At 43.8% G+C, this 12,543-nt stretch overlaps 1 protein-coding gene across 1 annotated transcript in view; it reads right to left on the reverse strand.

Moving 5' to 3' along the window:
• COL5A2 (collagen type V alpha 2 chain) overlaps positions 1-12,543 on the reverse strand; it is a 204,759-nt gene that overhangs the window by 30,942 nt on the left and 161,274 nt on the right. The window contains exons 26-35 of the mRNA XM_006115382.4: positions 10,593-10,646; positions 7,560-7,658; positions 7,424-7,477; positions 7,271-7,324; positions 5,398-5,451; positions 4,800-4,853; positions 4,367-4,411; positions 3,806-3,904; positions 2,353-2,460; positions 2,185-2,238 (exon numbers count right to left, since the gene is read on the reverse strand). Coding sequence (XP_006115444.2) covers positions 2,185-2,238; positions 2,353-2,460; positions 3,806-3,904; positions 4,367-4,411; positions 4,800-4,853; positions 5,398-5,451; positions 7,271-7,324; positions 7,424-7,477; positions 7,560-7,658; positions 10,593-10,646 — 675 coding nt within the window. The remainder of the gene's footprint in view (positions 1-2,184; positions 2,239-2,352; positions 2,461-3,805; positions 3,905-4,366; positions 4,412-4,799; positions 4,854-5,397; positions 5,452-7,270; positions 7,325-7,423; positions 7,478-7,559; positions 7,659-10,592; positions 10,647-12,543) is intronic.

A 12,543-nucleotide genomic window follows, 5' to 3' on the forward strand; every position in this document is an offset into this window, starting at 1 on the left:
GACCTTGTTGAATCTCATGTCTATGAAGTTTGTACTGTAGATCAAATGCTTGCATTCAAGCACCTCAACTGTAATTGACTATCATACAAATGATGGCTGGAGACAAATTCCACACATTCAGTGAATCAGTTGTTGACTACTTGAGACAGATCTTAAAAGGATTTGGCCTGCAATTAAATTCTTTGACAGTAACTCTGTGAAAACGGAAAGCCAACACTGGACAAAATCCATAAATGGATGCAAGAAATACCAGAAAACTGGTGGATGCCCTGTGCCTCTATGGAAAACGTTTTTAAATGTAGGCTCCAATATGACATCACTTGTAAAATTCATCTATGAATATATTGTTCAAATTGCACTTGGGGAGTACACCAAATACTCCTCTTTGTGGAGGTTTTTTCCAATGAAGAAGTAGCAAAGTCCATCTCCAGTAGGAGTGTTGGAGAAGCCCAAGACTTATATATTACTCAAGAGGAAGTAGACACAAGAATTCTTCTGAATGCTGCATGTGCCAATACAGTTTTTGGGTCTCTTGGTGTCAAAAGATCCATAGCAATTAAGTCACCCAGCACAAATGTGTGGGTCTTGCTGTGCAGTATTTTCTAAAAAGTGGAATACACAGAAACGTGGATTGAAACAAGCTTCATTACCAACACGACAAATGTCACATTACACCTCTGCATGCAATTTGTGACATGCTTGCTCCTGACTTCCACAACATACCTCCTCCTGTGTATTCACTAACAGGGAGTAACTCTGTGTCATCCCTGTTAATGGTACTGGGGAGGAAACTGTATTTCATGTCAAAACAAAGGGAACTTACCATTTCAGAGACCTTGCCAAACTGAGAGAAAGTGATGGACAAGCCACAATTTCTGCAATAAGGAAGTTGGCAGCAGTATTGTGTGACCAGAGCAAGAAGAAAAGACCCATAGTGACCTGACTTGCTTGCACCTCCAGCTAGTCATCTAAAAGGACAAGTCATTGGCCAAACGCCAGCCATGCAAGGAGAGTTGCCTTGCAATGCAAGGCAAACAAAAATTTGAAAGTCTGCAGATAGATAAATAGAACATGGCTCACCACTGAAATATGGTGGAAAAATTGAATGATAAACCACTCCCTGTATTCTTCAAGTGCCCATGGAATCTGAGTTTCTACAAGATCTTATTTGTGCCTGAAGAGGTTGCTGCACAGTCAACAGAGTCTGGGTATCTTTCCTGCACATGCTTGGCTCACGTAACCCACATACTTGGCACAAAGATCATACTGATGAACAATACTGACAGTACTTATGTTGACTAGCATCCTTAATGCTATTACACTCAAATGAACTTGTACACATTCATTATTAGATTTTGTTTTGGCCTAACTTGCTGTTGTGATGCTTTGAGGTCCAATTTTATGTCTTGAAATAGTTCTTATAGTCATCAAACTAACAGACAATAATGCAAATATTTCAAAGTGGCCATTTAAACATTTTGACAGTATCATTGTTTATCCCCATTTCTATGCTAACACCACCACTTGAGAGCTACCTCATTTAAAGCAGGCATAATAAGCTTTCAGATGATGTCTGGGTAAGAGTGTATGTATACAGTTGGTACATTAAGTCAGCCACATCAGTGGTATCTAACACTTGCTTAAAACTGCATGATTGCCTTTTTCAAAATTACATATTATTATCTACATAAGGACCTTAATTACTTTTTCTATGACCTGCACCTACATCGTCCTTCTGATCTCAAAACATTCAGACTGCATGATGCAATTAGTCTGCACTCGCTATTTTCCACTGAATCTCAATTCTGAAATGTACTCATGTGTAAATACTGTGCTTTTTTGTACTCTGAAAATAATAGCTCTCTTTCTATGTGCAAATATTTTAATGAGCAAAAGTAGTTAAAGATGGGAATGCACTAGGTATTGCCAAGGGTAATAATGGGTCTCTAGTCTTTCCAACTTGCATCTTGCCTTTCTGCATTATCTTTCAATGGGGAGTACACTCCTGATGAGATAAGACTTGTTCTCACCTCTCCATTCCCAACATAATCTCTGAATTCCTGGAACTAATGGATAACCTATATAATCAACATACTGAATATATTTTGTTTTTGGAGCTGAGAAACACTGTGTTGCTTAGCAGCTCCATTACTATTTCGAAGAGAGAGAAATAGGTTCTCTTACCCTTGCACCATCGTTGCCAGCTGTACCTTCAGAACCTTTCTCCCCTACGCCACCCTGTGGAGAGTATCCAGAAAGTGCAAGTCATTTATATACCAGAGCAACTACAAAATTATCAAGAAAGATGTACTTCTGTTTAGTAATTAAAGGAGCAATAATAAACAGACTTACTCTGTCACCTTTGGGGCCAGGAGTTCCAGCAATACCTCTTTCTCCAGGCATACCCTGAAGACCTGGAGGGCCTGGATCACCAGGAGTCCCAGTGGGGCCTGGACTACCCTGAAATGAATAAAAAACAAATTACTTCCTATTAAGTTGAGGTTTCTTGGTCATTAGAGGGAAGAACCATCTGTGCCTATGAGTATGCCTCAGGAGGACACTTACAAGTACTAATTTGCTCTTAAACATCTTTCTTGTTCATATCCAAACATTTTTCAGGAAACAAAGTTGCAGAGCTGAATTATTAATTAATTACATTATTGTTTTAGAATTTATCACCAATGCTTTGAAAAAAATAGCCATGAATCTTGGGTGCATGAATGAAGGGGGGGGGGCGCAGAGATGGAGGAGGGAAGCTAAAGTGGCTCTTGGCCAGTGATGGGCAACTTAGGCTAGTGAGTGGGCCACATGAGTGGCCCTCTTTCAACTCAGTGAGCCATAAGATTGTCATAATCAAGATCATCTCCTGAGATAGGGTAGTATTGGTAACTGCGCATACATATCTAGTACTTGCAAGGTATGCTGATTGAACCATACCGGTGTTTTGATTGGAGGTAGAAGAAGTACACAGTGTACTGTGCAATCAGCATGCACATCACTTCACGTGTCCTGTTTTACATACATGTCACTTTTGTAATACTAGCAGGAAAAAAGCTATGCAGACAGAAACCAGGAATCTGGCAACCTTGTGCATAAGCAACAGCGAACAAAATGTCTCATGGTACACACATAGAACCTCAATGGACCACATACTGCCCATGGGCCACAGGTTGCCCACCACAACTATGTGCAACCTTCTAAGACAGACTCATTGGATGTTGGACAGGTTCCCTGGAGTAAGTAAGATCAGCCTTCATTACACCAGTTGCCCATGGCCCATTGTGGCACATTGTGATTGTCCAGGGAAGGGATGTCCTGGCTTTTTCTCTCTTTCCTCCAAACTGTGTCCTCTGAAAAGGACATAGTGGCACAGGACCTACTGTGGCAACTCTGTACCACCAAGGGATCCCACTTCATTTAGGTGTATTCTCTCCTGGCCAACTGCACCAACCTTAGTGCTCCTATGTGCTGGTGGAGCACTAAGGATCCAGACACCAGAAAGGGACTGTCCCATACACTGTAAATGGGCTAGATTCTCCAAACAAAGGCAACATCACTCAGTGTACTATATTCAATAAATGTCTTAATACTGTTCTCATTAAATTGTTGTGATTTCTCAACAATATTCTTAGTATTCTTCATTATATTGCTGTTATTCTACTGAAATGTCTTTGATTAAAATTGCTAGAGTGTTGTCCACCTGGAGCCTTCAGGAAAACAAGATGACTCTCCCAGGAGAATATTGCAACGGAACAGAATATTAAATACAATTACTAAATCAACACACATTTCTTCTGTAATTTACCTTTGGACCATCAGGACCATGACCTCCAGCCATACCCTTTTCACCCTGAAGTCCTGCTGACCCTGGTTCTCCTCTCTCTCCTGGATTGCCACGTTCTCCCTATAAAACAGTTATATGTAAAATATCTGGTAATACGCAGATCCATTATACATTAAACATGGAGTACTAGAATGCTTCTTCTAAGGAATGGTTTATGCCAAGATGAACAAACAACAAAGTATGTGCTTTTGGCCACAATAAAAATCTCTTGTGAGGTGCATGAAATGGTACAGTACTATCGTAATATTATTCACTCATGCTATGCAACATAAAGTGCCTTCCATCCAAAGATCTTAACCTGCAGTATAAACATTAATTAGCAGAGTTTCACAGAGAACCCAGAGGACTCTGAGTGCATTGTTCTTGATTAGCTGCATAAAAGGTATATACTTTTATAATCATGTTACTAACAGGTAAACTAAGGCATAAATGTGTTACATTGCGTGTTTCAAGGTTGCAAAGTGTCATAATAGTATCAAGGAGACTTGATAGGAATGTCTAGTACTTGAGGAAAATACTTACCCTTGGACCTAATGGACCACCAGCTCCAGGATCTCCAGGAACACCCTGGTGAGAAAAAAAAACACAAGTTGGAAGGAAAATGTTACACATTACATGCTGGTAGATATAGGAACAGGGAATAATATTTTCATTCAGTAGCTCTTAGTGGTTTCAATGTAGATAAGTGGTTCTGAATGCAGTGTTTCCATGCTGAACAGAGATAATCCAATCCAGTCAGAACACCAGATTCTGCTACTTTTACTCATGTTCAGTAGTATCTTACTCAATACACAGTCATTATAGGGTTCTGTGGATATTACTTGTTGTATGTCAGCATGGGAGAATCTAGCCCCTGGAGGACTGGAAAGAGAACAAATCAAATGGAAGAAGGTAAAACCATTGAATTAAGCACACAAAACTTGTCACACACACATTAAGTTACAAAAGAAGTTACCTGATCGCCTGGTTTTCCTCCTTCCCCTGGAGGACCTGGTGGCCCAGGCAAGCCCTGAAAGAAAATAAATGGAAATGTCACTGTGTATGCCAAAAAATTTAAACAGGACACCAAGAATAAGACCTGTGCTTTCACATATATGCCGGATCATGTCTTCCAAGATCCCAAGAGAAGTAATTAGACAAGTAGTGATACATAATAAAAGGAGATGATAGGAGTAATAGGAGTATACAGTGCAGATGAATAAGACTTTTCTATACAAAGGGGTGGTACTTTGACAATATCAAAGCCACTGATTTGTTCAGCTCTGGGATATCTATTGGCTTTGAAAATCTTAAATTCTGATAAACCTAGATACTCTGCTTGGGCTCAGCCAATCCTAAAATGTTATCATGACCTACAGAAATTGTATTTTAAACATTTTAAAGAAAAATATTGTTAACATGTGGCTGCTGAAATGACTGTACTAATTAGTTTGAACAACATGCTCTTTGTTCTAGAGACCCTTGTTTAACATCATGCTATCAAATTTCTGTAGATTACAAAGAAAGAAAGGAAGTATGAATTATTTATGTAAACGAACACTTGGTGCACATACCTGAAAGCCTGTGGGACCTGGAGGGCCTTGTTCTCCTCTTTCTCCTGCTAAACCCTAGGAAAAAAATGAACTGTATAATGTAGGGGAATGGCTGGATTCCACCTTCATGTTCTCTGCCTGATTGTGCTCATGGGATCACATTTCCTACTTTATTAGTATTAGTATTATTACTTACCCACTCCATTTCAGCTGAAAAATAAAATTTAGTCAAGAACAGATTGTACCTCTTTAAGATCCTGAGCTGAATTAACTGCTGCTATAAACAAACTTAGCTCCACTATCCTCAAGACAGATGCACCTATTTGCATTAGCAGAGAATTTTGCCTCTTACAATTTTTAACATTAATAGTAGAAGGGCTTTTATTATAGAACTATACCTTTTTTAGCATTTCTAATAGAAATTTGATTCTTGAAATGTCTTTCATAAATGTATGTGCTGGAATCACCAACTGGTGCTATACAGGATCACTGGAAACTTATGCAGATGTATACTGATGAAGGGATAGAAAAATACATATTTTCCACATCTACTTGGAAAGTACAATACATTTTACTTTACTAATGACACTCATTCATCAACATTTCAATAACAGAAAAACAGCTGTGGAACACACAGAGAATTCAATTTTATTATGATGTATGCATACTTCTTTCTAGCAATGAAGAAAATAGCAGCACATTGAAATATATATTCCTTACTCAGGAGATTAAAATCTGAAGTGTTAACATACAAAAAAAATCAAAAACTTTCTTAGTTCCCTTTCACACATTCAGCTAAAAAGCTGGATAGGTTATTTGAATTATGTTTCATCCAGAATTTGAAATCTAATGGTGCATTGTTATTCAATTATTTTTATTTGATAAAGCAATTAAATATCAAAATTAAGTTAATCCAGGGCCTGATTCTACCACTCTTACTCACAGCAAACATTACCTTATTGAACAGGTAGCCCCATTAAAAACAACAGGACTAGCTGAGTGGTAACTTATCATTAGTACAGAACAAGGAGTAAGGGTTGCACAATCAATCTCTGTGGGTATGTGTACACTACCCTCCTAATTCGAATTAGGAGGGTAATGTAGGCATACCGCAATTGCAAATGAAGCCCGGGATTTGAATTTCCCGGGCTTCATTTGCATAAGCGGGGTGCTGCCATTTTTAAATCCTCGCTCGTTCGAACTAGGCTTCCTAGGCTTCCTAGTTCGAACTACCGTTACTCCTCGTGGAATGAGGAGTAACGGTAGTTCGAACTAGGAAGCCTAGTTCGAACTACCTAGTTTGTGCCCCATGTAGCCGCGCTGCATGGGGTTCGAACAAGCGGGGATTTAAAAATGGCGGCGCCCCGCTTATGCAAATGAAGGCCGGGAAATTCAAATCCCGGGCTTCATTTGCAATTGCGGTATGCCTACATTATCCCGCTAGTTCGAACTAGCGGGGTAGTGTAGACATACCCTGTAAGCCTTAGTTCTCCAAAACAGAGCATAGAGTGAGGAGAGGAGAAGCACAACATGAGTTCATGTTCTCTACATACAACTCTTTGCAATGGATATTTAAGAAATCTGTAAGAGGCAAAAGGGAGAGAATATGTAAATGTTCCTAACCACTTATATTTTTTGAGAGATAATGTTAAGTTCATTTGGCCTTAATAAAACTAAAATTAAAATGAGTCAACATATTACAAATTGTGTTCAAGAGCAATTGCATTAAATTTGATTTAATTTGGCAAAAATTGGTGCAGAACAGGAATGATCTCTATATCGGTAAAGAAAGCCATTGCTTTGTTGTGACTTCTACTCTTGGGAGCTGCTCAGATAGTACAATGATGGGAGCCAATATAAGACAACAAGTCAGTATATTGCAAAGCTAACTTACAGGTGGACCAACAGGACCAGAAGGACCGATTTCTCCATCTTTGCCAGGAGCACCCTACAGTGACACCAAATGAAGAGGCATTGTAAAATGCACATACATGACAGATAAATACATTTTGTTTTAATCAGCATAAAGAATAACAATGATACTCACTCTTTGCCCAGGGACTCCAGCATTACCTGCTTCTCCAGGTTTTCCAAGGTCACCCTAATTTGTGGGAAAACATAGTTAGCTTTGAAAATAAGGCAAGCTACCTAATTAGAATCCAATTAGTGGACATTGTACTCACACTGCTGCCTTTTGGCCCAGGAAGGCCCATGCTGCCTGGCTGACCTCTAATTCCTATGGAACCCGCTGGGCCTGGACGTCCATCTTCTCCTGGTGCACCCTAGACATATAAATCCTTTATTACAGGCAGTCCCCGGGTTACATACAAGATAGGGACTGTAGGTTTGTACTTAAGTCGAATTTGTACTTAAGTCGGAACTGGCATCCAGATTCAGCCGCTGCTGAAACTGACCAGCGGCTGACTACAGGAAGCCCGAGGCAAAGTTTCTCTGCCCTGAGCTTCCTGGAATCAGCTGCTGATCAGTTTCAACAGGATGCCTGGGACAGAGTAGCTGGGGCGCTGCCGGGTAGGTCTCCGCAGCGCCGCACCTCAGTGGTGCAGGGACCAACCCAGCAGCACCCCAGCTGCTCTACCCCAGGTGTCCGCAAGTCAGCTGCTGCTGAAACTGATCAGTGGCTGATTCCAGGAAGCCGGGGGCAGAGCAACTCTGCCTCGGGCTTCCTGTAGTCAGCCGCTGGTCAGTTTCAGCAGCGGCTGACTTGGGGACGCCTGGGGCAGAGCAGCTGGGGTGCTGCTGGGTTGGTCCAGTAGCACCGAGGAGCGGCGCTACTGGACCAACCCAGCAGCACCCCAGCTGCTCTGCCCCAGGCGTCCTGATTCAGCCATGGCGCGGCGCTGTGGGACCAACCGGCAGCGCCCCAGCTGTTTTGCCCCAGGCGTCCCGAGAAAAGCCTGGTCTGCTGGGGGGGAGCAGCAGACCAGGTAGACGTGGAGCAAAGCCGCCGAGGACCCGGGTGGGACAGCGGCGCGTCTGGGCGCTCCCGCTGCATGGGTCCTCCGCGGCTCCCTGGTCTGCTGGGCTCCCCCCTCCCAGCAGACCAGGGAGACGCGGAGCAACTTTTCTTGCCCCGGAGGATGAGGGCGGTGGGATCTCAGCACGTCTGGGTGGTCCCGCCGGCCACATCCTCTGGGGCGAGAAAAGCCCCGTTTGTAAGTGCGGATCCGACATAAGTCGGATCCGCGTAACTCGGGGACTGCCTGTACATCACATTACTGATATTCTTCCCTGAGTTTCCATAAGGCTTTTCATCAGTAAAAATCTAACTCCTAATTCTATCAGGGCCTGATCCAGTGCCTAATGAAGGCAACCAAAGTCTTTCTATTGGTTTTAATAGGAGCTGGAATAGACCCTTAGGCTACTTTAAGGGAATGAGTGCCTTAAAATGGTACCACAGTACTGGATAGGCCTATTCAGTTAGAGCTCAATATTTGGTTCTGTGCTGCTAGCCTGATAATCATATGTAAAAAGGTAGGAACAGATAAGAAAAGGGACTTGCACAAGTGTATAAAAATAGATTATTTGAACACTAGCATATCCAACAGGGAAATTTAGTGCTAGAATTCTTTTGTTTTCAGGTTGGTTAATCCAATATTAACCTACCCTTTCAAATACAAAAACTTTCTAACCTTTAGCATTGTTATTGTTATATACTTACCCTCTTAATAGTACTTGTATAAAGTTTATGTATTTCTATTTCATTTCTGCTTTCTTTTATTATTTCTATTGTAGCTGTTCCATTAAAATGTCTTTAAAATATATGCCAGAGAGACAATTCTGCCTTTCAATCATCTTCAATGCAATTATAGACAGGCTTGATGAAGCTAGCTGGGAATTATGTAAAAATAAGTCTTTTCAACAGAGCTGAGAAAACACTGAGCTCACAAGAGTTTAAATCCCTTAGGATAGCCACACACAGCATATACCGTGGTATTCATAAAACCTAAGAGAACTAATTTGCACTGACTCATTTAGTGTTAAATGACTTCCTTTTGCTGGCATTTAGAAGGAATGCCATCTTGAGCAGGGGTGGGCAATAATTTTTAATGGGAGACCATTCCAAAATTTTGGTAAGTGGTCAAGGGCTGCAGTTTTATGAGAGGGGGGAGTCTGGGATGGCAGGGTGTGTGTGTAGAAGGGAGCTTGGGATAGAGGACTGGGGTGCAGGAGGGAGTGTGGGGTCGGAAAGAGAATTTGGGTGAAGGGGGATTATGATCTGAAGCAGGGGAATGAGGTGCAGAGTCAGAGAGGAGTATGTGTACAGGAAAGGATTCTGGAGTGCTAATTTCTAGGAAAGTGGTATTTCAAATGAGTGAGGGATAGCTCAGTGGTATGTAGGAGGGAGTATGTAGGAGGTATGTAGGAGGGGGTGCAGGGTCTGGGAGAGAATTGTGATCAGGAGGAGATGGGGAAATGGGATACAGAGGGTTTGGGTGGTAGCCTGGGACAAGTAGTTAGGGGTAAAGTGGGGGTGGGGTGCTAGAGGCAGGCTCTAGTTGGGAGGTGCTCACCTAGGCTCCCAGCCAGCAGGAACCTGAGACACGATCCCTGCCTATGTGCTGGGAGAGCTGCTCCACATGCCTTTACTCCAACATACGGAGGGAAGGGGGGAGGAGAGGAGAATGAGGAGGCTTAATTCACTGCTCCAGTCCCCAGCAAAATTTCTCAGATCCTATTGGACAGAAACTGGCCAATAGGAACTGAGGGATTTTGCTTGTGGGAAGGTACAGTGCATGAAGCTTTCTCCTCCCTGCCTCAGACTGCATACCAATTAGCAGCCTGCTGTTTAAAGTGGCTGCAGCTACTCTGTAGTGAGAATGCTGGTGAGGCGGCTGTAGGCCGGATCCAGTGGATTGGTGGGCTGGATCTGGCCTACTAGCCACCACTTGCCCACTTCTGATCTTGAAAGATTATGAATGCTAATTTCTAAGAAAGTGGTATTTCAAAGGAGTGAGGGATAGCTCAGTGGTTGGTGCATTAGCCTGCTAAACCGAGGGTTGTGAGTTCAATCCTTGAGGGGGCCACTTAAGGATCTTGGGAAAATCTGTCAGAAATGGTACTTGATCCTGCCATGAAGGCAGCAGACTGGATTTGATAACCTTTTAAGGTCCCTTCCAGCTCCATGAGAGACATATGTATAATGTCAGGTGAAGTGACCAATAATCATGCCCAACTCATGGTCATATACTACTTACCAAAGGGCCAAGTTTTCCTTCAGGACCCTGAACACCTGGATTTCCTGTGAGACCCTAAAAAAATAAAGGATAACATAACAATGGATATAAATGAATGAGTGTATGTGATCCTAAAATATTGCAAGGACTGTAAAAGAGCACAACAAATGTAGTGAGTTACTCAACTCACTAGGGGAGAGGGATAGTTCAGTGGTTTGCACATTGGCCTGCTAAACCTGGGGTTGTGAATTCAGCCCTTGAGAAGGTCATTTAGGGATCTTGGGCAAATCTGTCATGGATGGGACTCTGTCCTGCCATGAGGGCAGGGGACTGGACTGAATGACCTCTCAAGGTCCCTTCCAGTTCTATGAGATAGGCATATCTCCATATATATTTATAAACATCACACTGAAATATTTTTCACTCAAGTGGCATGACCAGTGAAAAGCCATTAACTCAAGTACGTTACTCCCCTCTCGGAGGGTATGTCTACACTACAAAGTTAGTTCGAACTAACGGACGTTAGTTCGAACTAACTTTAATAGGTGCTACACTAGCGCTCCGCTAGTTCGAATTTGAATCGAACTAGCGGAGCGCTTAGTTCGAACTAGGTAAACCTCATTTTACGAGGACTAACGCCTAGTTCGAACTAGCTAGTTCGAACTAAGGGCTGTGTAGCCCTTTAGTTCGAACTAGTGGGAGGCTAGCCCTCCCCAGGTTTCCCTGGTGGCCACTCTGGCCAACACCAGGGAAACTCTATGCCCCCCTCCCGGCCCCGGACCCCTTAAAGGGGCACGGGCTGGCTACGGTGCCCGTGCCAGGTGCAAGCCTGCCAGCACCCAGCTAGCAGACCCTGCACCTGGCACGGCACAGAGCCACCCACCCGATGCCCCCCAGCCCACCCCCTCTTGCCGGGACCAGGCTGGCGGCTCCCGGGAGCTTGCCCTGGACCGCAAGAGGCGGGCACCTTCCTGGGCTAGTGCGGACATCGTGGACCTCGTCCACGATCTCCGCACTAGGCACAGGAAAGTGGCCGTCTAGGGCAGGAGAGCTGCCAGCCTGGCCACCCAGGACCAGGAGTGCATGAAAATCAAGGGGGTCCACTGAGACCCCCGACACTGAGCCCTGAGCTTACAATGGCCGTACTGGGTCAGACCAAAGGTCCATCTAGCCCAGTAGCCTGTCTGCCAACAGCGGCCAACCCTAGGGACCCTGGAGGGGATGGACCGAAGACAATGACCAAGCCATTTGTCTCGTGCCATCCCTCTCCAGCCTTCCACAAACTTTGGGCAGGGACACCACTCCTACCCTCTGGCTAATAGGACTCCATGGACCCAACCTCCATCACTTGATCTCACTTCCCTTTAAACTCTGTTCTAGTTGTAGCCTTCACAGCCTCCTGCAGCAAGGAGTTCCACAGGTTAACTATTTGCTTTCTGAAGAAGAACAACTTTCTCTTACTAGTTTCAAGCCTGCTACCCATTCCTTTCCTTTGGTGTCCTCTAGTCCTTCTTTATGGGAACTCAGGAAGAACTTTTCTGAATGCACCCTCTCCACCCAACCCCTGCTTTTAGAGACCTCTATCCTGTCCCCCCTCCGTCTCCTATTTTCTAAGCTGAACAGTCCCAGTCTCTGTAGCCTCTCTTCATCTGGGACCTGTTCCCAACCCCTGATCATGTTAGTTGCCCTCCCCTCTCCCAGCCTTTCTCTTCCCCTCTCCCACCTCCTTTTCCCAGTCTCCCCCAGTTTTTTTTCAATAAAGACAGAGTCAATGTTGGAAGAAACGTTATCTTTATTTTGTACATCAATAAGAAGGGGGGCTAAGGAAGGGTAAGTGGAAGGAGGTGAGGGAGGAATGGGGTACGAGCCCCCGATGGGGAGGACTGGGCTGGCTCTGCGGGCTTCTGGGGGTGGAAGTTCTCCTGCAGCCCCCCAATTACTCCCTCTCCCGAGATGGCAGCCTGCGGCAAGT

This window comes from Pelodiscus sinensis, chromosome 7 (genome assembly GCF_049634645.1).
Source record: "Pelodiscus sinensis isolate JC-2024 chromosome 7, ASM4963464v1, whole genome shotgun sequence".
Lineage (NCBI taxonomy): Eukaryota > Metazoa > Chordata > Testudines > Trionychidae > Pelodiscus > Pelodiscus sinensis.